The sequence below is a fragment of the Callionymus lyra genome, chromosome 11 (genome assembly GCF_982586985.1).
Source record: "Callionymus lyra chromosome 11, fCalLyr1.hap1.1, whole genome shotgun sequence".
Lineage (NCBI taxonomy): Eukaryota > Metazoa > Chordata > Actinopteri > Syngnathiformes > Callionymidae > Callionymus > Callionymus lyra.
The window spans coordinates 13,816,205-13,842,704 of record NC_141828.1 but is presented as its reverse complement, the minus strand read 5'-3'; the positions used below and the strand labels follow the sequence as shown (position 1 = coordinate 13,842,704).

Genomic DNA, 26,500 nt, shown 5'->3' with positions numbered 1-26,500 from the left:
TCAAGTACTCGACAATACTGCAAATATCTCAATGTTCCTACAGTATTATGATATATTGCAATACAGATTATTATATCATGTTCCTTGTATTGTGACCTAACAACATGTTCTTTCTCCAACATACCCATGCTGTCAATACATCCACACATCTTAAAAACATTTTTGACGCTAGGGGAGGTCATGAAATGGACCAAAGACACCTCTTTGAAGATATTCCAGGTGTTGGTGGACCAGCTTAATGAGATATTAATCTGGACTTTAGCTCTCGCTGATCTTCAACCAGAGTAAAGATGAATCTTCTAATCTCTATTTAGTCACACCTTGCAGTTGGTGACAAAACAAAATGTTTATTTAATGTCTGGAAAGAGTCTCAAAAGATCAAATTCTTGGGTTCGTCTCCTGCCATTACACCCTCAATGTACAGTAATGACACTAAATGACATGCCCCAGATGGGTGTGGTGGCTCATTCCCCTGCTAAAAGCCATGTAAGAAAGGAAGACACAGAAGTAAGCCATATAATAATGAAGAGTCAAGTTGTCAATGGAATCTTAGAAGTTCCTGCTGGTTTGAGTTTGAGCAAAGACTTTAATCGCGAGCCAATTAGCTTCCTCTCAGCGAGCTTTCAGACTTTGAATCAGATTCAGAGACAGCCTCACAATCCTCATGCATACAGAGGCAGCTCATAATAGCCCTGCGTGTGCGTCTGTGTGTAAGACAAGACACGACAAGATTAAATAAGATAAGATCATTCTCTGCAGGAGAAGAAATGGAAGTCTTAAAAAGAGAAAATGAGACAGAACTATGCAGAGAAACAAACAAAATTAAACTATGGCATTGATCTTTAGTGGGTTGATATAAACAGATGCCAGTCTTGTTTAAATCCGAACACAAATGTAATGTTTATTTATTTATCCGAAATCCTTGCACACTGCATGTGTAATGTGTTCTAGAGGCTGATTTTAAGACGTTTTTATTTGTTCAGGCTTTTCCTTGATTTTCTGGAACTCCTGTTGTGTTATCAGTTTTATCTTGATCTTTAAAATATATACTTTATTGATTTTGATTGTTTAAGCGCTTTGTGACCCTGGTCTAGAAAAGTGCTATATAAATAAAAATGACTTACTTACTTACTTAATTTGGCCTGTAAAAACAACAACAATTTTACTGTATGAGGTTCAAAAACAGGGCTGTCAAGTTTCAGAAAATGACATTGAGAGTTGAGTGTCAAGAATAAAATGTTCCTTTTTTATTGTCAGTTTATACATTATCACTTTCTTTACAGCTATAGCATAATTAACCTGTCATCTTTGACAATGATCTATGACTAAGATGGTTCAATATGGTGATTTTTATTACTTATTTCTCTTAAAGCCAACATTCAATAGTTATATATTATATTCTATATTATTTATATTTATATTCTGTGGGATAATAGTCCACGTCTTGTAGAGCAGCAAGAGATCAGAGGTTGTCATTTATTGAAACTTTATATAATCATTAACATGTACACTGTATATGTTATACATAGCTAAAATATGATGTTTTAATTGTCAATTTCACTCAAATTCTATAGCAGATATGAGGCAGTATATGATTGTAACTCAAGGAAATGATGGATTTTTCTATTTATTACTTGTATTCATAGCTATAGTTAGTTTTGTTTTTAAGCTAAAATATAAATGTTAGAGCACAGAAGAAGTGGCATCAAATCAACATGTGTTTAGTTTTGCTTTGTGTACATGTGTGTGTGTGTGTTTGTGTGTGTTTCTCAGACAGGTGTTGATTGGTGTTTGTGCTGTAGGTGGAGTGGTTGGTCTGGTGAGAGATCACACTCTGGACTGTGAGCAGGAACTCTTCACAACACCAGTCAAACTAATACTAAGCACTAGAAAAAAAAAGAAAGAAAGAAAGAACGAAATCACGAGCAGCAGGTCCTCCTCCATCCTCTCCTCCTGCCCTGGGTTCTGGAGGGTCAGGAGGATCAGGAGCAGGGAGCGTGAAGTGGGAGGGCAGAAGGGGGGGAAGAACGTCTGACTCCATCCACTCCTGCACTCTTGTTAATGGGCTGCGATCGGGCTGGAGAGAAGGTCCAGGTGGAGGACTTCACGCTGCTCTAGAAAACCGGATTACTTTAACCTTAGTGGAATAATTCAACTTTTAAGGTATGTCTATTTTGTAATAACTATTCAAAAATGCATGTTAAGTTGGAGGATTTGTAAAGCGCGTGTGTCGTTTTCCACTGCTTATTGAGGTCCGGACGTCGCATTTAAATACTTTAAAATAAAATATAAGATACAACTTTTTCTTTTTTATCAACTTAACGCGACTTTGATTTTGAAAATCTCTCGACATCTCTCGTCTCGTGGGCTCAGGTGGTCCACGCAGACTACAGGCTCCGGCTTGCGCTACAACCCATGCCAGGAATTCAAAGTAATTCAATGCGTTTGAGGTTTGATCAACAAATGGTGCCCATCAGCAGGTCCCTGAACGCCTCACGAATGACTTTGCAGAGACTTGTTTTTTTGTTTTTTTTTGCTTTCATGCGCGTCTGATCTCTCCAATGGATCTTGTTGCTTCAGCACTTGGCACATCCAGCGTGCTTACAGTACAGTTCTGACACCTATGAATGCTGGGATTTAGCACTCCCTGCGTGACCCTGGGTGTGTTTTCATTTCTCTTGCAGGCACATACAGTCACTCAAGAAACACTGGAAAAAATGTCTCTGGGACCATAATGGGCCCCTGAGCTTTTCTACATTTAGATAAATGGAGAACAGGATGGGCAGTTTTCTTGTGTCATCGATGATAGTGGTCCAAGAAAGATGGATCCATCTGAGACTCTGGGGCTTTAACTTGGCTTTAACTGGTATAGTTCTAGTATCTGTGAATATTGCGAGGTGAGATGTGGATCAGCACCTACAAGTCTGACTCTGTATGTCATTAAAGTAAAATGACAGGTTACTTTAGGAGACAAAAAGGTTGCTGGGTGAGGTTCGTTTTTTCATTTTTGTTGGGAGTTTTATTACAAGGTTTTACAAGCTTAACTGTTGAAAAAGTGACACTTCTAAATATCACAGTAAAATGTTTTGAAAGCACCAAAGGTTCCTCTCAAATATCACTAAAAAAAAGTGTTGTACTGATACATTTGACACTGATACTATTTGATATATAGAAATCCTAAAGTAGTGTCAGAGGATGTTTCGCAAAGATAACAAGAACTATAATTTCTGAAATATCTATCTTAAAAATGTAACGTAAACCAAGTCTCTAACAATCCTCTGTCTTAAAAAAAACATGTTGGACAATGATGACAAAACTAAGTCACGCATGTTGCAGGCCAATAAAAAAAGATATTCAGTGAAAATTATGCAAATGTAACATTTAAAATAACCAAACAGAACACAACTCTTCATATAAGTGTTTCGCTTTAATCTACTAGCTAGCAGGCTAAAGAAATTATTTATTGGAAGACATTCGACTTTTTTTTTTGTAAATCCAGTGTTTATATACAGATGTATAAATATTGTAAGCTCATACAAAAACAAGAAAAGTAGTGATGTTTTACCAAAATATGTTTAATTATGTCCTTGTTATTGTGATATGGGTGGGTGAAGCCATTACTAATAAATTACGTTGTAATGGTTGATGTACTTTCAAATAAATACTGTCTTGTTGTAAAAAAAAAAAAAGCTATATCAGTATAAATCCGTTGGCAGGATCGTTCATAAGCTCGACATCTTCTAACCTGAGGCAGCTGTCGAAGGGTAAGAAACGCTGTACAGCGAGTTGATGACTGACAGTTATAACGCTGACTCGTGACTATGAGCTATGGATAATTCCACAATCAAAGGGAATCGTATATCGATTTTTCTTGCCAAGCAGTGAGCGTTGCCTGGAAATGAAATACAAAAATAATAAAGGCATAAGTCATTAGATCAAGGAGAGAACCATAAAGGTTTGACTTTTTAAAAAAAACAAAAACATTACGACCTTCGCTTCCCTGTGCCAAAGACTATTTTGACTTGTCGGAACATCATCTTGTGAGTGCTTAACGCCGCAGATAAAAACAGGAAGAAAGATATTTTCTGATCACGCCATTGGAACAGTGCTAAAGTTAGACAAAATAAAGAGTTTACCTCTCTTCGATGTACCCTGCCTCTTGCCCTATGTAGCTGGGATGAACTCTAGCCCAATGCCACACTATTAAGAGATTAAACTCTTGAAAGTTTTACCACCTATATACGTAACACCTTTTCTGAGATAGCTTAGCTTAGTGTCGCTTATCTGATAACTTCAAAGTGCCTCAACAAAACGGGAAGGGCACTCTCGTCGAAACGCTTCACTTTGGGGGTACTGTACATCAGGGGTGTCAAACTCAACCAAACAAGGATACAAAATATTTTAACAACGTATGTTACCGGCAAAATAAAAATGCAAATTTTTTAATTGTTGTTATTACGTTTATGGGAAGCCTTATGTTAAGCATATAAACATCTTTATAGGTCACAAAGTTAACGCAAATCTATTCAGCAAACCATCTGACGGGCCACATAAAATGACTTGGCGTTATCACCCCAATACCTAAGACCCCAAAGCCGGGTGTAACCGCTTTAACTCTTGGCGTTATATTCACACTGAACTTTGCAGGAAAGAGCTACGGTTTGTTGCTGACTGCTTCATATTCCTGAGCTGCCTTAGAGTGAGTTACACTTTAATTCCTACAATTATGTGACCTGCCTGAACCAATCAATGTGCTTATTTACTTTTCAATCATCCTTTTTAAAATGTATTTCACCTTACGCCACATGTGTTTTAAGACAGGAATCAAAAGTCTTATCTTGGGGCTGAACAAATGTTCATGCAGTACGGAAATATTTACGAGACAGAGAGTAATAGTCGTGTACCGTTTGACCCACATGCCATTTGTTTGTTTCCATCTTTTGCTAAGTCTGCACATGTTTGCCTGCAGATCAATTATCCGCTCATGTACGGTTCCTATGGAAGGAGAGGAAACAAACATGTAAAAACAGTTCGTCTTCATTCCCATGACGGCTGAAATGTAGAATGTGGTCGTCCTTAGCTGCTACGTTGTCTTGATCCACGGGGGCGATGTTTAATCTGTGGTACTAGAGGATTACGAATGTGTTCCGGCTTGTTCTTGCCATTAAGCATTCACTACAGATGCAGTACTGAATGTGCTGCGTTTATGTACCTGCGTGCCAAACAGTGAGACCGGAAAAATCCAGTCAGTACCTATGAATGTCAGATAAAAATGTACCTGGGAAAGCCCGATGACTAAAACAGGCGGTTTTATAAGTGGCATAGTAGGTGAAGTCACACCCAGATGACCAAAAAAACCTACTGTGAACGGTGTGGAGATACCAATCTGGGTCTTAAAACAGCAAAACTAGCATTTTGACTTGTCCTTAATCCCCTCGTAACTACCAAAGTAGTTTACGGCAGTTGGAGGTTGCATGTTAAATTCATTTTTATCGTGTTTAAAGGGATTTTTCAAGCTTCCAGGAAAACAAAACCCTTAATCATAACCTGAAACTGAACCTACCAGAGCCTTTTTTCTCTTTTTTTGTAAATGTGGACCTTGAGACCCTTCAGTTTTCACGAGAATAAGGCAATGACATTGTTCTTACAGTGGAAACAGCCATAAACCAACGTGTTCAATTGTCCGTATAGATGCTTTTGAATAAATGTTTAATAGGGCTTATGTATGCAGGTGTTGATCATTTGTGATTGTAATGTGTAATAAGAGTCCCTTAAATCAGCTCCAGTTTTTTTTCCACCCGATTCATCTCCCTACGGTCTACACACATCCTCCCTCTTCTTCCTCAAACACCACAGAAAACAGTAGCTTGCACGGTGGGCAGCAAATATGGCTAGCAGGTTTAGAGAGACTGTAAACATGTCAGGGGGGCAACAACAACTGTGAGCCACTATTCTAAGCAGATGCTTGTTATAGATGAAACTAGGCTGAAATAATTGTAACAATATTATTTACATTAAGAATAGCCTGCAAATTCTTTCAGAGGGGTTTTTCAAAATTATATATTGTTTTAGAATGAATTAACTTGGAGTTAGCATGCGGTATCAAAAATGTTGGTGAACCCCGCACAAGTCTTGGTCTGCCATGGAACTTCATTCCAATTGGACTTTGCTTGGACATTCATTGACTATCTTGGGCAAACTTAAACTGTTCTATTTTCCTGCTTTGATGAATGCTACAGTGAACACGTTCATTCTGTGGTCTCTCATGTTCTCTCTCATCTCATCCTGCTTCAATAGGTTGCTAGATTTCTACAAAGCCTTACGGGCAGAAGCCTGGCAAAACACACTGTAAACAGGTCTTTAAATATCGTGGAAAAAAAACCCATTCTGGCAACACCAGCCACCAGTGGCGAACAGCAGCTTACCTCATCAAAACAAGAAGCAGCATGTAGCCTCAACAAAGCAACAAGGATTCATCCTTTAATTATTTAAAAAAAAAAGTTTTATATACGGCGATAAAATGTGATGTATGAATGAAATGTTAAAACCAATCATTGCTCTATACGCTTTTGCGCATCACGATAGAAACCAACAAATAAATTCCAAAGAAGCTCAAATCTTATTTATAAATACGTTAAAACAGAAATACACGGGTAAAATAGAACACCGTTATTATATATTAGATACTACTTTCCTATTCAGCAGGTCTTGAACTCTGAAGTTTCATTCAATTCAGGTGTGGAAATATGGATTTATTGCCCGTAAGTACACTGTATTTATGTCTCCATTAATAATGTACAATGTATTTAAATTAATATTAGATTAGAGATAAATTTGAAATAGAATAGCATGCAATAACATGTGGAAAAAAAGTTGTTAACTGGACGTTGAACTAGTTCACGTAGAAAGTAAAAAAATCGCAGTACAACCTTTGGGAAGGCATCAATGAGGCATCCCGACTAGAAACCCTCGCAACTTTATCCTCTTAGATGCTAGAAGAAACAATCCTGTTCTTGTAAAGGACGTGAAAAGCCGATGGAGCTCAACGACCTCTTTTGGATTTTGGGAAGGCCAGCAACTAGCAAATGGACAATGTTGACAAAAATACTATAAAGAACACACAGCAACAGGTTACATAGCAACTCTGTAACAGGACCAGCCTTTCTTAATTTAATGTCTAGCCTTCAATGAAACATGCACTTATAACCCTCTACTCTTGAAAACCAGTTGATAATTAAAAAGCAAAAAAATATACAATGACGTCTTCTGAATTAAAGTGCCTTCTGAAAGTAACAGCAATGTGTTGGTGCCACCAACTTTGAAATGGTGGGATGTTATAAACACATAGAGGTCTGTTTATCCCAAAGCTTCTAATCAGAGAGGTTACAATTGTTACAAGCCTGTGTGATCGTAATGCTGCTGCATGAACTCGCTTTTTATTATAGTATTAGTATTATGTCTCATTATAGGTAGTCCCTTTTATTCCATCCTACACAACAGTATACCGTAATGACCCCTAAGAAAGTTTGTAAATATTTGATGTATGATATAAATCATATGAATGTAAATGAAGAAATAAATGTGTTCTTTTTATCCCTACCAGTCCCTTACACAGGTATATCTCAACTGTGGACATTAAAGTGTAGTTCACCCAAAATTTCTTTTTCTACTCAACCTCATGCCGATTTAGGGTTAGGATCATTTCCAGAGTAATCTGTTCCTTTTAGTGGTTATAGACAAAAACATTTTTATTTTAAAGTAAGCTCAGTTGTCTTTGTCTTCATCTTTGTTCAAAAAGACACTTAAAAACATCCAAACACCTCTGTGGTGCTCTTCTGTAATGTCCATTTTGTATTGAAGCCTCAACAAGAGGAATTGTTCCGGAATAAAACTTCAAGTCCATATATTTTAAACTTGTTTTAAGTTGAAGTTTAGTTGAAGTACTTTCTTCATTCAAACACATTGCAAGTGTAAGTGCGAATGCTCAAGATTTACGCTGATGGCCTAGGAGCTAAAAACAATCTTAAAATATACAATTGTTTAATTTGTGTCTGTGGAATTAAGCGGATGACAATGGATGGATGGATGGAATTCGATTTTTGGGTGAACTATCTATTTGTATTTAGGGTACATTGATTGACAAAAAAGGCATGTTTAAACATAGAATAGCAGTCAGAGAGCACAGACCTCTGTCAAGCAGCTGATTCCAGTTCCCTTGCAAGGAATCTTTCAAATATTTACTAATTCTTTATCATTGGAATGCGGCCAGAAGACCATCTGTCGCCTAACACATATTCAGCATTGGATAATTTTATAACCTGGAACTTTTTTCAATACTCTCCGTTAACTGACAGACAAACACTGACGCAGTCGTACCTAGAAACAGGTCTAGGTATTGTAGGAGTTAAGAAATACTAGGCATTGAAGGAATTTATTTGTCAAAGTAAGAAAGTCTCCAAGCTAATAAGCTCCTACTGCCAATCATATCAATAAAACAACAGGGTAATTAAAGTGAAAACCCAACATTCCTGACTAATAACATTTTTCAAATGTTGAAGTCTTCTACTCCAAGATGCAGTAATTCCCTCATCATGACGTTATTAAGTTCTCCCTCGTCTGAAATCTTTACGAACGAGAGGTTATGAGAGCGGAGTCTATTACGACGTAAAAATGGTTTGATCCTCCTCCAGCCAGCTGTAATAATGCCCTGCTTTGTTTGTACAACGAGTCCCTTGGAGGTGGAGACTTCCAGGATTGATGATACGTGGTGACAAACCTCAATGTTTAACCAAACACAACAGAGTGGGTGTGTTTATGGTAAACAGGAGATAAAAAAAAACAAGTGGTTCCAGTGGGCAGAGTTAAGCATTTTTTTTTGTAAATATGTCAATGAAAAGAGAGTTTTGTACAAACAGACACACACTGATGAGTAAAATGGTGGTCCAAGATCTATTTCAGAGACACTTAAATCAACACATTAGTTGCCCTTTAACAGTACTAAGATGTCAAAACCAAAGCTAGATCTGGTGACCCCCAAAACAACTTTGGATGATGAATAAAAGCATTTTTGTTAAACCCTTAGAAATCCAGATGGAACTTCAAAACACCACCAACATTTTTTATATGTACTTTTATATGAAAATATATTAAGTTATTTCGCTCATAGGCATGTGAACATGGGTTTGGTTTGTGGCACAAGCCTTGTGGCAGGACCGCACAACAGTAGATGAAAGGTTCCTGGTACGACTGCACTGTGACGGTCATTCCCACAGTGGGATTAAAGCCGGTTTTAAGGACTAATACGGACCTTAGAAGTCCATTTTTGTCATCGCTGACTCTGCCCTGTGTTTCCCAACAACATCACAAGTTCCCACTTCATCACATGGGACCCGTGTGTGGCGGCACCAACAGACGCCACGCCGTCCTCTTGGGAGGTTCAGCATTCCTCTGTTAACAGGGAGACCTCAGTCATCCCCTCCTCTGTACGTAAGGAGGTCAGACGCACTGCCTTGACACATAGACTCGCTCCCTGAGCTTGTTTGAGAACCGAAAGCAACGATGACAGAAGAACCCGCTCTGTGATTCTCCCTCTGGCCTGGTTATCCCCTGTGTTATCAACCCTTCAAACAAGCCTGGAATGAAGCCTGTGTGACCCACTTTTGTTCTTGTTTACACTGGCGCAGGCTTTGATTTAAACACGGGTATTACTCTAAAAATTAGAATGAGAAGACGGACAAAGACATCTACTGTAAACGCTCTTGACTTTAAACCAGGATCTGGTTTCTTGTGGTCCTTGGCCTGGAACAAAGTAACGACCTGATCGACCACAGCTGCCAGGTCCACAAAAATGAAATCACGCGTAGGGCAGCTTTCTAATTGAATCCGACTGTATTGGTATTATAATAAAGAACCTTTCACGCCGAGACCAGATGTTCAACATTGTTCTTCGCAGAAAACGGGAACGATCAGCGAACGTGTGTTGTGATAAATGTTTTCAGTGTGTTTGGATAATTGTTCCCATTTGTAACACAGCTGCCGTGTGAGTCATCCTGCCTTTTGTACCATTACAGTCCGAAAAGCCTGCCTTGTATTTATCCAGAAAACCTCTGGTGTAGCTCAGTGGCACAAGTTTACTCTGCTTTGTTTCCAGCTGACAACCAGCACTTACAAACCAGATGATAAACGTTTGCAAATATGATGGAGGAGTGCGAGCAGGAAGCTTGATAACATTGACCCTCTGCTCTTCTCTTCAGGTTGAACAAGGACATCTGACTGAACCTGTGAACCTGCTCTCCACTCATCATGATTAGATCTTCCATCTCCTTCACCTGTCTTGGTGAGCTTCCTGTCTGAGGCCCTGCAGAGACATGTTGCTTCCAAATGCATTTTTTCTGACAGTTTTCAAGGTCAAAAGTTTACAACAACCTATTTGTTTTTACCCTATTTCAATCTCTAGTGTGGCGGATATGAAAAATTGATGTTTCATATAAAAAAAATCTCTTTTCTCCCTCCAGTATAATGCTTCATATCTTTATAACCAGGCCAGATACAGATGTCTAAGATGTCCAGGAAAACCACACAAAGATACATCCAAGATAGATTGTCACGAAGGATGTCTTGAGTTCAAAGGCGTCAACTACAGTATATCACACAAGGGGAAAAAATCTACAGCATTACCTTAAAGTTTGAGTGGCTAAAAGGCCTGATGGAATTGGTGGTCACATCTAGAACTAACTTCTCACTACGCTACTAAACAAATTGCCTAAAGCTTACAGAGAATAACAATTTTGCAAGTAAATAAAACCATGTGTTCTGACCTAAACCTCTGACTATGATACTAACACTGTGAAACACCCAGCAACCCCTGTCGGGAAATGCTTCCATGTGTAGCCAGACAAAGTGATTTTTATCTCGCTGAGACTGTTATTGTTTACCCGCAGCCTTTCTACTGGTCTGCACCTGCTGGGCCAAACCCAATGGCTCCAAGAATAAGAAACCAAAACAAGGTAGGCTCTTTGACTACTTCTTGTACAAACGGTTAGAAAATCTCAAAGTTGAAACTAACATTAAAAGTGAAGATCATTTGCTAAATTTCATATCTCTTTGGGTTATTGTGAGCAACACATTTATGCACTATTTACACAAAAGTCTTTTATCTACTGTACTGCATAGTTCCCTTTAAATCCTTAATACTTTCTCAGAAATCGACAGTATTCAATACAATGCAGTGATCCTTATGTATTGAGTCTGGTTATGCTTAAAACCAAATTTTATGTGGTAGACGAGGTGTAAAAATCTGTCAAAAATGTTTAGGTAGATCATTTTGCGAGCCTAGACAGGAGCCTTGCTTAGTATAACAGAGTAAAACGTAATGGGTACTGTACTTCTAAGAAATATTATGGTGTCTGCATTAATAACCTAAAATTGCACGTGTTAAGAGACATGCTAACAAAGATTATTTAAAAATTCAAGGCTATCAGTCACACGGTAGAAAATGGGACCAGAGATGCTTGGAGAGAAGTCAACTTAATGAAATTTAATTCTTTTTTGTATATTTGTAAAGGGAAGGTATTTTATTGTTTTTAATGGCAATAGGAGGTAGAAGGCTATTGGCTTGGAATCTTCCATACTTTGAAATAAAAAATCTGTCAATGCCAAGTCATTCAGAACTTCTACAATACCTAGATCGATCACTAAGAACTCGTGATTGTCAGCATTTGTCCGTCTATCTGCAGAGTTTTTAACTTAACCAAGTTAAATTCCAAGAAAATGATGATGTGTTAAGGGATAGATGAGAAATATAAATGTCGTGGTGACTGGAGAAAATGCATCAACATGTATCAATACACACAAAATAAAACAAATGTTTTCACCAAAAGTTATTCCTGCCATCGAATGCGATGTACGAGCTGGAAAGATCAACCTTCCAGAGTTCATCGTCAAATGTCCAGCCCATTGTAAGGAGACCAAGCAGCAGGTGTACGGAACAGGTGTGTTCGCCTCCATCTCCAGCATCTGCAATGCCGCCATTCACAGGTACAACTGAAGGTCAAACGCAGAGGGATGTACGCCGGAAAATATACAGTCAGTGACGTTGATTCAATGTGTGTGTTGCCAACAGCGGGATCATAACCAACACTGGAGGAAAGGTGATAGTGAGGAAAATGGCGGGGCAGAACGTCTACAAGGGAAGCAACTCCAACGGAGTTCGTTCCTTGTCTCTCCCAAAGTGGAGGGAGTCCTTTGTAGTAACAGGTATCAATACGCTATTTGGAGCTTCTTTATCGTCCATGTTTGTTGACTTTAAAATTGTGTATTCTAGAGGGGAAGCCAAAGAAAGGAGTGATCTACCCCTCTACCCTCGACTTTGTGCCTTCCAGACCCACCTACGTGAAGACAAGTGAGAGCTGTCGACTTTGATCAGAAGATGAAAGTTTCACCTCAACCATTAGCAACTTGCAATACTGAAAGAATCTGTTAATGACTTCATTAGTCCTGCTATGCAATACATCAAAGTCAGAGCTTGAGAGGCTGGATAGTAATTAACCTGATCTTGGGATTCATTTCTGTTATCTCGTCGCCCCTCAAATCCATATATTCCAACAAGGGAGATTCAACCAAGAACTTTGTGTTGTCAATGCTAACAAGGTATTTAAGTATTTTTTTTCAATATACAAGAAATTCAGATGTGTTTTGATAAGGCTTAGGGCAATGAACTAGTTTTTTTTAATAAGAGAACTGAAAAAGAATCTAAAAACCTGGAAAATAATTCATTAAATTATTATCTGAGTCCACAGCTCATGTGTAAAATTTTGGAGATAAAGTTGGGGAGACTGTGAAGATAAGAGTCAGGATAGGTTATGGTGGCAGACTTGCTTCGGCAGGCCCTAATTAGAAATGCTGAAAGGCAAAGAAAACAAAAGAAGATAAAGATAACCATCTCAAACCATCACCAAAGTATTTTTATAGCGATCTCTACCAATCTTCACACATGAGGTAAAAAAAACAAACTTTCCGTCCCTCTGCATGGCCTTCTACTGTCCTAGATACTAGAGACTTCCCTTTTTCAGATTTCAGTCTGGAGGTAATGACAGTCTTGGCCTGGCACAAACCTCCCTCTCCATGTCCAGAATTTCTCAACATAGCCCACACTCAAGTCCAAAATGAAAACAGTAATGCTTCATTAATTGTTCTGGTTTGTTGAAACAAATACAACAAAAGTGTGTACATAGTTTTTGTTTTTTTAACTAAGCAACGTTTTTATTGTAAGAAAAAACAAGGAAAAAAAATGTAAAAATGGTTAGAGGCTTCCAGACACGCCTAATGAAAAACAAGCAACAACAGAAAAAAAACATTGAAACAAAAACATCTGAGGTGTGTTTTGCTTGATAAAATGTAATAATAAGCTCAGACGTGTTGAGCTTTGCTCGTGTGGAGAAGGAGTCGCACCAGTGTGGTTGGAAGCAGAATGTCAAGAATGTATTGCAACATAGAAGCTCCTGTGGACTTAACTTTGCACAACCTTATGGACTCTGTGATTCTCCTCGTCTGTCGTCTCCTTTAAGGTCAAAAGGACAAATCGCCTGCAGTAACTACAGTTGCGCCAACCACAGCCGCACCTGAGCCCACCACCACCACCACCCCTGAGCCTACCACTACTACGACCACACCGGCCCCCACCACCACCACCACGCCGCCGCCACCTCCCACCACCAAAGCTCGAGCTGCCGTCCACAAAGTCAGGGATGCAGGTAAGTGTTTCCAAAAAGGCTCCCTTACACCTACAGTTCTGTGCTCCATGTATGTTGTGGGGTGGATTGTAGATTTACTTGGACTTAGATTGTAATCCAATAAATCCAATCCACACACAAGATTCACTGTGCCGCTTATATGAAGTGGAACTAACAGCCGTAGCAGCTTGTCACTAGCTCCTTTTGGAAAGAACAAGGGTTTGTTTGTGCGAGGCTGTGTGATGAAGACGAATGATTGCAGCTCGTAATTGCAAGTCGCAACGGCAAACATTACAGCAGTACCATGAAGAAGCCACGGTACTCTGTGCTGCTTGATCGGCTGACCTGTCTGTACATTTGACCATCCGACCTCTCATAGCCCTTTACACACATAAACATGATTAGACTGGTATTTCCGAGCCCCCTGCACCATTAAGATAAAAAAAAATAAAGGCTCCTCTGACTGCTGACTGCTGACAGTGCTGCAGTATTTAGAGGTATGTGTGCACCAGGGTCGGACATTGCACCGTGAACATTTTTTGCCACATTATCATGTCTGACGTCTACATCCGCACCACATTCTTTTGTTCCATCCAGGCAGCAGTCACCCGTACCTTTCCGCTGTAGCAGCCGCAAGTAAGTTGAGCTCAGAGAGTCTCTATCTGGTGCTATGAGGGTGTGCATGGGGGAACACTTGATCTACTTTCAAATATGAGGTGTTCCGGTAAGACCTCTTTTGGAATTCATCTGCATCAGGATCCAAAACACAAGGGTATATTCTGATATTCTTCATCATGAGAAAGAGAGAAAATCTCAACATTCATGGATAGGGTGACATGAAGAGGTTAAGAATGAGTAAGAAGGATGTTAAAGAAAGGTGGAGGACTTGCTGTGGCAACCTCTGAAGGGAGATACTATAAGACAAGGAGAACCTTTGCATTAAAGGGCAATTGATTTAAATTAAGTACGTCTTAAATAGATCTTGGACCTCTATTGTATCATCAGTATGTATCATGTTTGTACAAAACTCTCTTGTCATTGAAATATTTACATTAGAAAATGTGCTTAAGCCCCACCCACTGAAAACTTTTTCTGGAGATGAACTCTTGTTTACCATAACCACGCCCAGTCTGCTGTTATTGGTCAAACATTAAGGTTTGTCATCGCACATCATCAATCCAGACTTCCAAAGGACTCAAATAAACAAAGTGGGGCGTGATTACAGCTGTAGGATGATTGAAGACCATTATTACGTCATAATGGACTATGCTCTCGTAACCTCTCGTTCGCTGAGATTTCAGATGGGGGAGAACTTTATAAAGTAATAACTTCAAAACATGGTCATGATGAGGGACTTACTGCATCTTGGAGAGGAAGACTTTGAAAAACATGTGAGTTAGTCAGGAAAGTTGGAGTCTCATATTAGTTAACCTTTAATGCCTATAACACTGGCCAGGCAAGATAAAAGCTTCACAAAGGAGAGAACCTTCAATTTGTTTTATAGAAATGAATGGTAAATCAAATCCCTCTGGTCAGTTCCCAACAGAGCAGAGACAATATCAGGGGTGACTTCAATGTTCCTCAGAGGCATTATCTTTCCAGGTCTAAACTAAGTAGTTGATCTTGACAACAGTTGACTGTCATTGTTGACTTTCTATGTCAGTTGTTGCTGTCTTTTCTTAGTCTACCCTTCGAGTCACAATTCCTGATGCCTCCCGCATTACAAATCTCCCAACCAAACAAGAATAAATGTACTATAATGGCAACTCCAGAGGAAGACCAATTCTGTGTGCAGATGAATTCCAAGTTGTCACACTAAATTGGTGAAGGTTTAAAGACATTTAAGATCTTAAGCGCTGACTGTTATTTTCAACAATGATGTAGGACATACACAGAGTGGTCAAGCGAAGAGTCCCAGCCAAGGTATAGTATGTCCAGAAACATTAAAACACCTTGTTTAAAACTTCAAGGTCCATTAAACAGTTACATCTCTTCAAAGTATTCAGAGGAAGTGCCTATCCAAATAGATTCCCACTTCGCACAAGTGCAGGTAAACTTAATTTATTTTGTCTAATGTTTTTTCCCCCTCACAATCCTGCCTTGTATCTTCTTAACATTTGTCTTCACTCGTAGTGCTTCGTATTAACAAATAACTGCATGGCTTTCACGTGTGTTGCTTTTTTGCTTAAAAAACCCACAATGTATCATGTGATCAACAACGGATAATTATTTTAACAGCAGTTGAACCTAATCAGTTTCAATAAATCTAAAGAATGTTCGACCAATCAAAATGCATTTAAAAACAGCTGCAGGTAATTATATGTGAAGTTTGTCTCATGTTTGATTATGCAACAAGTGCACATTTGTTGTTACAAGCTCATCACATTCTCTTTCCCAATTTGGGCCACGATCCAGGTCTACGAAGACCTGAGGCAGGATCAGCAATTAGAAGGCAGCCATCCTCTCCAGTTGGTCCAGGTCAGACCTGACACACACACACACACACACACACACACACACACACACACACACAAATCTCAGACAGTTAATGTGGGTCAAGGGCAGCTGACGGAACCTTTGTAGGAACAAGAAGTCCATACAGGCGGAGGTTGTAAGAAAGTGGGACCCTCCTGTCCACACCCATAAGCCTCTCAGATCTTCGACCCAAGGTCAACACTGATCCGCCCCATCAAACATCAATGCTAGCATTCCTTTTTCATATTTTCCTTCTTCCAGATTAAAATATGTCAAAGCATCCGCCACATATTGTTTTGCGATTCAACAATCTGTTAAAGAATCATGTCTCTGAGCAGATGTGCCGCAGTCGGACGCTCAGTTTGTTGCTCTTTGCAGTTTTTAACAGGGTCCAGCCAGCGCCGCAGGAGCGGACCCCGACCATCAGCCAGTCTAACCCTGGTAAGTACCTACCAGATCAAAAAAGATAATTTATCAGTTTATACATACATACATTTTTCAGTCAAGATGAGAAAAACATGAGTCCCACATTGTATTCTGTGTATGTGGATGATCATATTGTGTTGGTGCTTGGCGTCTTCAACGGTAATTAGTGATATGATGGGTATTTATTACAAAATAAAACATATAGTAGAGGTTTATCATGCAAATACTTTTTTTTTAAAAATATAGAAGATTTTAGGAGCTATTTTAATATGGGAATCTTTTGACATGGAATAATTGCTGGATGGGTTGTTTTGGAGAATGGCCCACCATGTCCCCAGATGTATGATTATCATGAGACATATTCCATCTGATGCAACAGCAAACCTTCATTCTATCAGTCCACGGTGAGAAGGTACTCCAGTAATGACATCTTCTGACAGGTCCCATCTGGTCGGTCGTCTTCCCTTCTCTTGTAAAAGCTCACCAACAGAAAGAGGGGGGATGAAAGTGCTGCTCCCAGAGAGACGGATGATGAGCCGTTATGGTGTCTGGGTCCAATAGTCAAGAATAGACAGCTCTTGCCATTTCAACCAGCCGAGGTTTGGCTCACTGAGGAATGTGCTTTTACGGAATGTGAAACCAAGAACCCTTTATTTAGAAAGGTCCGTCTTAATGATAGTCAATAGAAAAGAGCATCGATGTGCATTTTTCTGAGCAAATTAAAGCGATATTATTGAGCGCCTCGGGGAAATTCTTCAAGGTTGAGGTGTGAGGTCGGAGGTCAGTTTGCACCTCATAGCCTAGGAGACCTGCAGGTTTATCCCCTGTCTGTCAGGATAAGCTCAGATACTCGATTTATGAGGAGACGCCTTTCTCACAAGTCAATTTGCCACTCGACTGCCCAAACCAGATGTTTAAATTTACTGCGAACAGCTTTGAAACTGTTGCCACTCTGGTTGACTTTGGCGCTAAGAGGAAGGTACACCCACTGGAATCATGAATAAAACCTCTGCAGAAGTCAGGAAGTCAGTTTTGGCGGCACCAACTTTGTACACTTCCATCTGGCCCTCAAATAATTTTATAAATAGATGCATGTCTACAGGCTGCAGTTTTTCTAAGTTCCATTCAATGTTGATTTTCTTTGAGCAGAACTGTCCTTTGATACGTCTGTCTAGATGTGAGAACAAAACATGATCAAAAGGTCACCACTTCTAACATGAGGCTGAGGTCATTCCAGCAAAAACAAATCTCGCACCTTCTGAAAGCACCCTTTTTTTCCAATGGATAACACACCCGTGTCTACTTTGGAGCGCCAGCTCTTCCACCAGCAGAGGATTAGATTAATCTCGGTGTCCTTCCATCTACGCTGTCCCTGCTTTGACACCAACTTTAGAATAATACTTCCACGCTTCACTAGGCGAGTGGCTGGGCTCACCGTCACAAACAAAGACCCTCAGTCGCTGCTAGGGGGTGGGAACCCAGAGCTTAGTTTGTGTAAGCGCCTCATGCACACACCACACTACAATCAGTATGTTGCCTTGGTTTAGTTTGTTTAAACAAGTCGCGTATTATGTTACTGTTTTGAGTCTGTCAGATTGCATTTCACAGTTTCTGCTATGTAGTGGATGTTGAGAATGTTGGCACATTCGGATGTCAGCAGGTAGGGGAGCAGAGGAAAATGAGAAACACATGTTCTCCACGTCTTCTTTCTCTCTGTAGCTGGCACCATGAGTAGTAGCCGCTGCTTGTCTACTACTGTATGCCTAGTGTCAGACTCAAGGCTGAAGCGCTGAGCCTCCATCATGACGTGGCAGCTCTGAGGGGAAGGTCACGAGTGCTCATGATGTCTGTGCTGAACATGGCTTTCTAATCTTCCCTGCACAGCTTTTCCAAGAAGGGATTGGGCGCCCCCGTCCTATCCCCGACCCGATTGGTACCCTGGAGCAAGGAGACCGGCAGGTACCAGATATTTACAGAGTTTCTTACTATCTTATAATGTTTTTACTTGTCCCAAGTAGAAACATGAGACGAGAAGAAAGTTACTTACCTTTAAATTGAGTCTTTGAAGTTCTTGTCAAACTTGAAGCCTGGAAGCCAATCAGGCCTGCAGAGTGATTCTAAAGAGTCTGCAAACGCAAGGCTTTTATTTGAAATCCAAATTATTTTAAGTGCACATGAACAAAGATCATTAGGTTCAAGCTTTGCAGTTAAGATGCACAATAAAAAAAACTAGTGAAAATACAAGGAATGTCAGCAAGACTTCCATATAAGCTACCGAACAAAGCGTTGAAACAATATTTTGAGAAAGAATAAAACCTAATCTATGCGATATGAAATATAAAGTAGTAATAGAGATAATTGTACATTTTTTTGCATAAATATACTTTCTGTAGGCAGGAAAAGCTCATTTATTTATCTTTATATTGGATTACGTTTAAGCTACTCTCGAGCAATTGATTTAATAGATACAAAACGAGAGAAACACTATTTTCGTGTAGTTTTATATTGATGGCAAGTTGAAAAAGTCTCTGACAGAACACTATCTCTGACCCATTAGTGTAAAGCAGTTTGGTGGACTTAGAGACTCTCTGGGTTGGTCGCCCAGTTAAAGTTACATAGTAAAGAGCATCATTATAATAAAAACTGTCCAATAAAGTTGTACTACAAGAGTGACGACATTACAGAAAATATGAATAATAAAAAGTAAAAAAGGCTGCGTGTTGTTGTTTAATCTAATCTATACCCTTAAATTCTAAACAATAATAAAGATACATTCATAGTTAGCTAATCAATTATTCTAAGATTATAAATTAAGATTAAAGATAAATTAAGTGTAGGTAATGAGTATCTAATTTGTGAAAACTTAACCCAGTGTTTTAAAGGTTTTCACGTTTCTCCTCAATAGTCACGCACCATAACAAGTAAAAACAACATAAAAACAGATCCAAACAAATAGAAACCGATCACGGATGGAAAATACAGTAGATTCTGGTGGTAGAACGTCACCAGTGTTACAGCTATTTACAAACACCTCGACTGCTGAAACTTGGTTCCAAATCGAGATGATCAAAACAAACACCAGAGCTTCACAGCAAGCGTCTTCACTGTGACTCTCTGTTGTACATTCAGATGTTAGCTATGGCGCTCCAGACACTGGATACTCGTGGACTGATGCAGACACACCTGACAGCACAGGTAAATCCCTCCGGCAGGCAGAACCATCGTGTTCCTCACTGCATGTCCAAACAGCATGATCTTGTGACGGATACCGTTTGGTATCTGCTGAATATAAAAATAGAGGGACACACTGTTACATGCAGTAAAAAAAAAGATGTTATTTTTGTGCATGTGGGGTGATGATTTCTGCGTTAACCCATTGTTTTCACTGGTATGGGATTGGTCCAGACTTCAATTACCGCCATGAAAAAATGTGTTGGAAGCAGTTTGTTGTGGGAATACTAACAGGTTTCAAACCGTCCTCCTCTAGCTCAGGATCACAGGCCTGATATCTCTGAGTATGAACGCTGGTTTTATAACTTTGGACCGTACCGTAAGTGTTTTTCCTGTTCTATTTTCTATGATACCGGGACTAACTTTTGTGTTGTGTGCAGGAGTGTACAAAAACGCATTCGATATCGATGTGTTTTTATGTGGAAGGACTATAAATATTGGATTGATTTATAGATTCATTTTGTGTTGGGACTGCTTCAAGGGGGGTTGCTTAAAAGCTTCTTGCATTTTACAAATGTTTTATATTCCTCTAAACCCAATGACATTCAGTATTGGATGATGGATGTGATGATCTTTTTGGCTACCAATGGTTAGAAAACACTTGCACAAATGAATGGTTTAGAGTAAAACAGAAAATACAGACCAAGCTTGCACAAAAGAGACGATGCGTTTTTTTTTAACAATGCCTCATTGAGAGATTACAGGTCTGGCTTCCATCTCTTTGATCGAAGCCTCCATCTAATTCTAGAGTGGTGTTCAGAAAACCTAACAATAAACACCACAAAAATCTCACCACAAAAAATAGGGGCCTCTGTATCCGCTGTCTTTTTTTCGCATGTGTGTGTTTTGGCAAGTTGCAAATACTAGCGTCTATTTTTCAGTGCCTCGTTCCTCTGAATCGGACGGGAACAGAAAAGTCTCGGTGGATGCAACCCGCACAAGAGGTTAGCTATGGCGTTGATCCAGCCGACTTGGTGGCTTGTGGTATTTTTTATCAAAAGAAGCAGACAAAGAATTGTAATTTTGGGTGCTAACACAGAGAATCTTCTTCACAGTGGAGCCAGTGGACTCTTGGAAACCTGACACAAACCCTTATGAATCAGGTGAGAACTGGATTGTACCTCAAAGTTTTATTTTACGCAAACAAGTAAATAATTGAATCTACAAAATGTGGCCATACACTCAATAAACGATTGCACAACCAAAATGGTCGTATGTTGTGACGATTGCTTGTATTTGCTTGTTGTTCCTAATGATAGAAACAGACAAACAGAAGATAGTTAAGTCAAATAAATAAATCCTCTTAAGGCCTTAGGTTGGCTGCGAAACAGTTTCAATTTCAATCTGTTCAAGGAGATTTAAACATTTCAGAATTGTCAGCCTTTACACTTTGAGCAAATATCAAGGGGCAACACCTGGTTATAAAAAGTGGAGGCTGTGGAAGTGTGAAAAGCTGAAGTTCATTGAGTGTCCACTTGAGGCTGGCTGTAGAAGGGCTGGAAGTCACATACACACCACAACGAAAAAACACTATTTGACAGCATTAAAACACATTTAACTCCTGGTTATAATAACAGGACAAATATCACTCTTGCAGCACAGACTGTACGTGGTGTGATTTGTATCCCTTTGCATTTCAATTTATCTGTTTTATTAAAATATTATAATAACTCAAATACTTAGATGGCCGTGACCGTGGTTCAGAAACAGACGGGAGACATTACAGATACTCAGTCCGTAACGCAGACTTAATAAATAAAATAATAAAGACGTTTCTCTGTGAACTTACACAACAGAATAAAGACTCAAGGCTGCAAGTATAGTTTAAATGCATAACTAAATTTGCTTGTTTTAAATAAATGTCCATTTTATAGTGAATTGTATTTGTTCTGCAGGGTTCAGTGTGAGAGAGCCAGAACCAGCACCAGCCCGCATCCCTGAGCCAGTATCACAAGGAGATCCAGGTATGTCCAGCTTTCTTTCTAGCTGACTTGCAAGGTTGCTGACTGAACGTAACATGAACTAAAAAAGATTAAAGGCTTTGAAATTGTGATAGAAATGTTAAGCTATTCTTCACAAGCGAAGGCTTGACATGCAGCCCTGATCCTGCAGACTGTAAGGTGGATCTGGTGTTCCTGATGGATGGGAGCTGGAGTATTGGGAAAAGGCGTTTTAAGATCCAGAAGGACTTCCTAGCTGATGTGGCTCAGGTTATCAATGTTGGCGTCGCTGGACCCATGATGGGCATCATACAATATGGGTGAGATTTAACATTCCTGAAGAAGCGATCGTGTCTCGATCAGACAAGTGAGCGTGTCCGTGTATCATTGGCAGGGACGACCCCGTGACGGAGATCAGTCTGAAGAGCTACTCCAACTCCAGAGATGTCAAGTCCAGCATTGACAAGATTACCCAAAAGGGAGGTCTCTCAAACGTGGGTGAGTGATAACAAGTGACAGAGGTTCAGTTTACTATGCATCCTCACCACTGAGGCACATTCCCAAATGTGACTAAAGAATGAAGTCTAAATTTGATGCAAGACACGTTTGGTGAAATTACAGTCTTGCTTGTGAGAGCAGCATTTTGGCTTCTGCTCTGACCAGAAAGTGCACGGTGGGGGTCAGCATTCATTTAGTCGGTAAGGGGTTGATACGTCAACAGCCTAAGCCATCGACCACACCAGTCTAAATATTCCATTCCGATAAAGAATTTGTTGGTTATCGGTTCTCTTTAATCATTCCACGGTCTGAAAAGAAGTGGCCTCTGGTCTGCCAGATGTGGCCTGCTAAAATTCTGGGTCAAGCCAACTTTTCCGTTTCTCTGCTTCCCCCTGGTGTCGTGGCAGGGAAGGCCCTTTCGTACATCAACAAGCAATACTTCAGTGATGCCAATGGAAATCGTGGAGGGGCCCCTAACGTAGCAGTGGTGTTGGTGGACGGCTGGCCCACTGACAAGGTGGAGGAAGCATCCCGGCTGGCTCGGGAGTCTGGTATCAACATATTTTTCGTGACAATCGAGGGCGCCGACGAAAAAGAAAAGCACAACCTGGTGGAGGCGAACTTTGTCGACAAGGTGAAGAGCACTTCAATGTCCCCCCGTAGCTGTGAGAAATTGCTTTGTTAAATGTTTCATTCTTTCAACAGGCCGTGTGCCGGACCAATGGCTTCTATTCCTTACCCGTTTCCAGCTGGTTCGCTCTGAGGAAAGCCGCGCAACCTCTGGTGAAGAGAGTGTGCGATACCGACCGTCTGTTTTGCAGCAAAACATGCCTTAATGCCAACGACATAGCCTTCGTCATCGATGGATCCAGCAGCGTGGGGACGGGCAACTTTCGCACCGTGCTTCAGTTCGTGGCCAACGTCACGAGGGAGTTTGAGATCTCCGACACGGACACCCGGGTCGGGGCGGTGCAGTACACCTACGAGCAGCGGCTGGAGTTCGCCTTCGGACAGCACAACAACAAAGCCGACCTCCTGAACGCCATCAAGCGCATCAGCTACTGGAGCGGCGGGACAAGCACCGGCGCCGCCATCACTTACGCGGCAGAGCAGCTCTTTAGCAAATCCAAACCCAACAAACGCAAGATCATGATCGTTATTACAGATGGTCGCTCTTACGATGATGTCAGAGCGCCGGCACTGGCTGTACATCGCCAAGGTAAGAATGAGGAACACCAAGGTTTTCAAACTTATAACTGTGGTACAACTCAAAAAGTGAATACGAAACTTTCCTCTTTCTTTAACCCTCCCGTCATATTCAACTCACTGGAGTGTGGAAGATACCATTACGGCCTTGACACAGTCAGATGTAAAACCCAATGTTAGTTTTAATTTATAAATCTTTAAGATTATACCCTTGTCAGTTCTCCAGCTGCCATTTTGGTCAACTCCCAAACGTTCAAACAATGTCTAAACTTGCTCAATTTTAGGTGAATCTTAAGTGGTCGGCTTGGTTGACCACGTTCCGAAAACTCACTGCATTTAAACATAACATGCAGAGGGCAGCTATTTAATTTTCCACTTGTTTAAGCTTACATTTATTTGAACTTGCAAACTTAACATTGCATATAAAGGTGCTATCCCTCTTAACAAACTTCTCAGTAGCCTGAAGAGCTCCCATAATGCTTTGCCGCCCAGCCAACCCTTCCACAGCTGTCGATCACATTTGACATAGTAGTATTTAAAAACTGTTTTGTAGCAACCAATTAGCCGTCGGTGCATAGGACATTATGAAGAAAGGCATCATGGGAGTTCACTGTTTAGATGGCAACATAAGAGAGGTACGATAATCAGTGTCTCCCACTAAGTTCTGAACAAAAGAATTGGGAAATAGAGAGACCGGAGAAGGTCAAACACGCTTAATAAGGACCATTGAATTTCTAATCTGGCATTTCCCCCTTTTGCATTCAGGCGTGATCGCCTACTCCATCGGAATCGCCTGGGCCGCCCAGGATGAGCTGGAGTACATCGCCACCGACCCCGACAAGGAGCACTCCTTCTTCGTGGACGAGTTCGACAGCCTTTACAAATACGTGCCTAAAATCATCAACAACATCTGCCAGGAGTTCAACTCCCAGCCCAGAAACTGAGCACGCACAGGTGAAGGAGGAGGAGCGGCAGGCCACAGCTGGATCCTGGGCAGTCTTAGCAGAACACTGATTGTAAATTTGCTTTTCCTGGAGCCCAGATGTGTCAGAGAGGGAGCGTCACCCGATATTTGAGCGAGGTTCATTTAGGTCCCTTAAAAAAAAAAATGGTGCTGAAGGTTGAACATTACCACAAACACCCAACAAAGTATTGTACAAAGTGAGGAAAACAAAGTGGAATGGTGACCGACAGACATTTAATACTTATGTAATCAGGGTCCAGAGTTTCAATTTGAGTCTGAACTGGTGATGGTGTTAAACAAGTCAATATTGGATCATATGCATTTTGTATCCTTCAGTAGTGACGAGAAGAGGACATGAAACCATCCTAAGGAGACCGTAGAACAGACACGAGTCATCAACGGGCAGTCGGCCATTTTATAAAAAAATGTTTTTTTTAAATAACCTTCTTATACTGCAATAATAAAATATAGTATGAGCAGGAAACTTTTGTTCCAGTTTGGCGACACCTGGCGTTGAAGAAGGAAAATGCTAGAATGCTAACTGCTAACAACGGAGAAGAATAACGGTTTTTAATGGTTGGAATTTGGCAAAAGATTATTTTTCTTACTGTAAAACGTTTAAATCCACTGCACGACTAAAACACAGAAATAGATACTAACATTAAGATTATATCAACAAGCATTTGGATGAACCGCCTGCAGATTTCCTACAACTTTTGTAAGAGTAATGATGCAGAAACAAAATAGGATTTTTTTAAACCTTTACAACAAAAAAATCATGACAACTGTGATAAAACTAAATACTAAATTATTTATTTGATAAACAATTTTGTTGCTTGAGATACTTACGTATGCGTCTGTGTCCTTAAATGTCTCACAATTAAATAAATTGACTTCAGGTGTTGCATTACTGTCATTAGCTTAGCATTAGCTTAGCATTAACATACTTTGAGCAGGTTGCGTCACGTGACCATAATATGATGACGTCGTCCGTACATCAAACACCAAATGTAAAAATATTTTATATTATATTCACAATTAAGAAATATTTGCAAAGTAACTCTGGGCTAATGTTTAAGTTTTTTGGCATCTTCAGCTTCAAAAAAATAAATCTATTATTTTTTAATTCTATCATGAAATCTTCCACACAGGTCTGCATGTATATACAAGGTAACAGATATTTCTTTTATTATTATTTCCACCTGATGAACACATTGGCCTTTTTTTTTTATATATATAAAAAAGAGTATTTATGATTTCCTCCTTTATTTTTTTTACATATGCATATTAAACCCGTTGGCTTAGAGTGTTTAAAGATTGTTGAACATTTTGTAATTTTTCATAAAATAAAAATGAAGACAACCATATCAATCTTTTGTGATTTCTTTCTATTATCAGGAACTTCACTTTTACCTCTTTTTATGTCCTATTATTGGTCAATTTTTTTTTTACTAGTGCAGAAGTACACTACACTGTACTACTAGTACACACGTGCATAAAAAAGTTCAATTTTAGGTCTGTGTATTAGGAAGAATCTGGCGATACGATGTATTGCGATACTGTAGAATCAACATAATTGTAGTATTGTTCGAGTACTTCACTCTTGTGTAGCATAATATACAGACTGCATGACGTCGTAACTGCTTTCTTTCTTTTTTTTTAAATAAAAAAATACATGTCCAAACATCAAATTTAAAAGCTGCTGCAGTCGACTGTATCCTCTCATCCTCAGTCATCTCCAGGAAACCCCTCAGGATTTCATTGCGTATTAATTGTGAATTAAAAATCAAAATTACGGGTACTTTATTTTATACAAACTTTATTGAACTGTAAACCATAAAAAAAAAATAAAAAAAAATAAAACATGACTTGAAATCCCAACCAAAAATAAAAACATCGCCTTATAAATCATTTATTGATATTTCTAATACCCCTATTCACCAGTAGAAGTAGATGTTTTGTTTTGCTCCCCATTAGTTAAAATACATTTAAGAGCCAATAGGAAACCAGAATTCTCTTCTCTCTGCCCC

General features: G+C 39.7%; 1 protein-coding gene across 3 annotated transcripts; it reads left to right on the top strand.

Moving 5' to 3' along the window:
- Positions 1-2,025: 2,025 nt before the first annotated feature.
- Positions 2,026-25,835, top strand: vit (vitrin). 3 transcript variants are annotated; one of them, XM_087802110.1, is made up of 23 exons: positions 2,026-2,163; positions 10,254-10,336; positions 10,941-11,006; positions 11,880-12,036; positions 12,122-12,255; positions 12,323-12,400; positions 13,566-13,751; positions 14,328-14,366; positions 15,615-15,653; positions 15,730-15,780; positions 16,146-16,208; positions 16,584-16,646; positions 18,516-18,590; positions 19,761-19,826; positions 20,119-20,181; positions 20,744-20,806; positions 20,918-20,965; positions 21,758-21,826; positions 21,975-22,122; positions 22,197-22,300; positions 22,708-22,934; positions 23,006-23,519; positions 24,272-25,835. In XM_087802110.1, the coding sequence occupies exons 2-23, from the start codon at positions 10,303-10,305 to the stop codon at positions 24,448-24,450; spliced, it is 2,466 nt and encodes an 821-aa protein (XP_087658236.1). In that variant the 5' UTR covers positions 2,026-2,163; positions 10,254-10,302; the 3' UTR covers positions 24,451-25,835. The 3 variants fall into 3 exon arrangements, with proteins under 3 accessions (XP_087658236.1, XP_087658237.1, XP_087658238.1); XM_087802111.1 differs by lacking the exon at positions 20,119-20,181; XM_087802112.1 differs by lacking the exons at positions 14,328-14,366; positions 15,615-15,653; positions 15,730-15,780.
- The last annotated feature ends 665 nt before the right edge of the window (positions 25,836-26,500 follow it).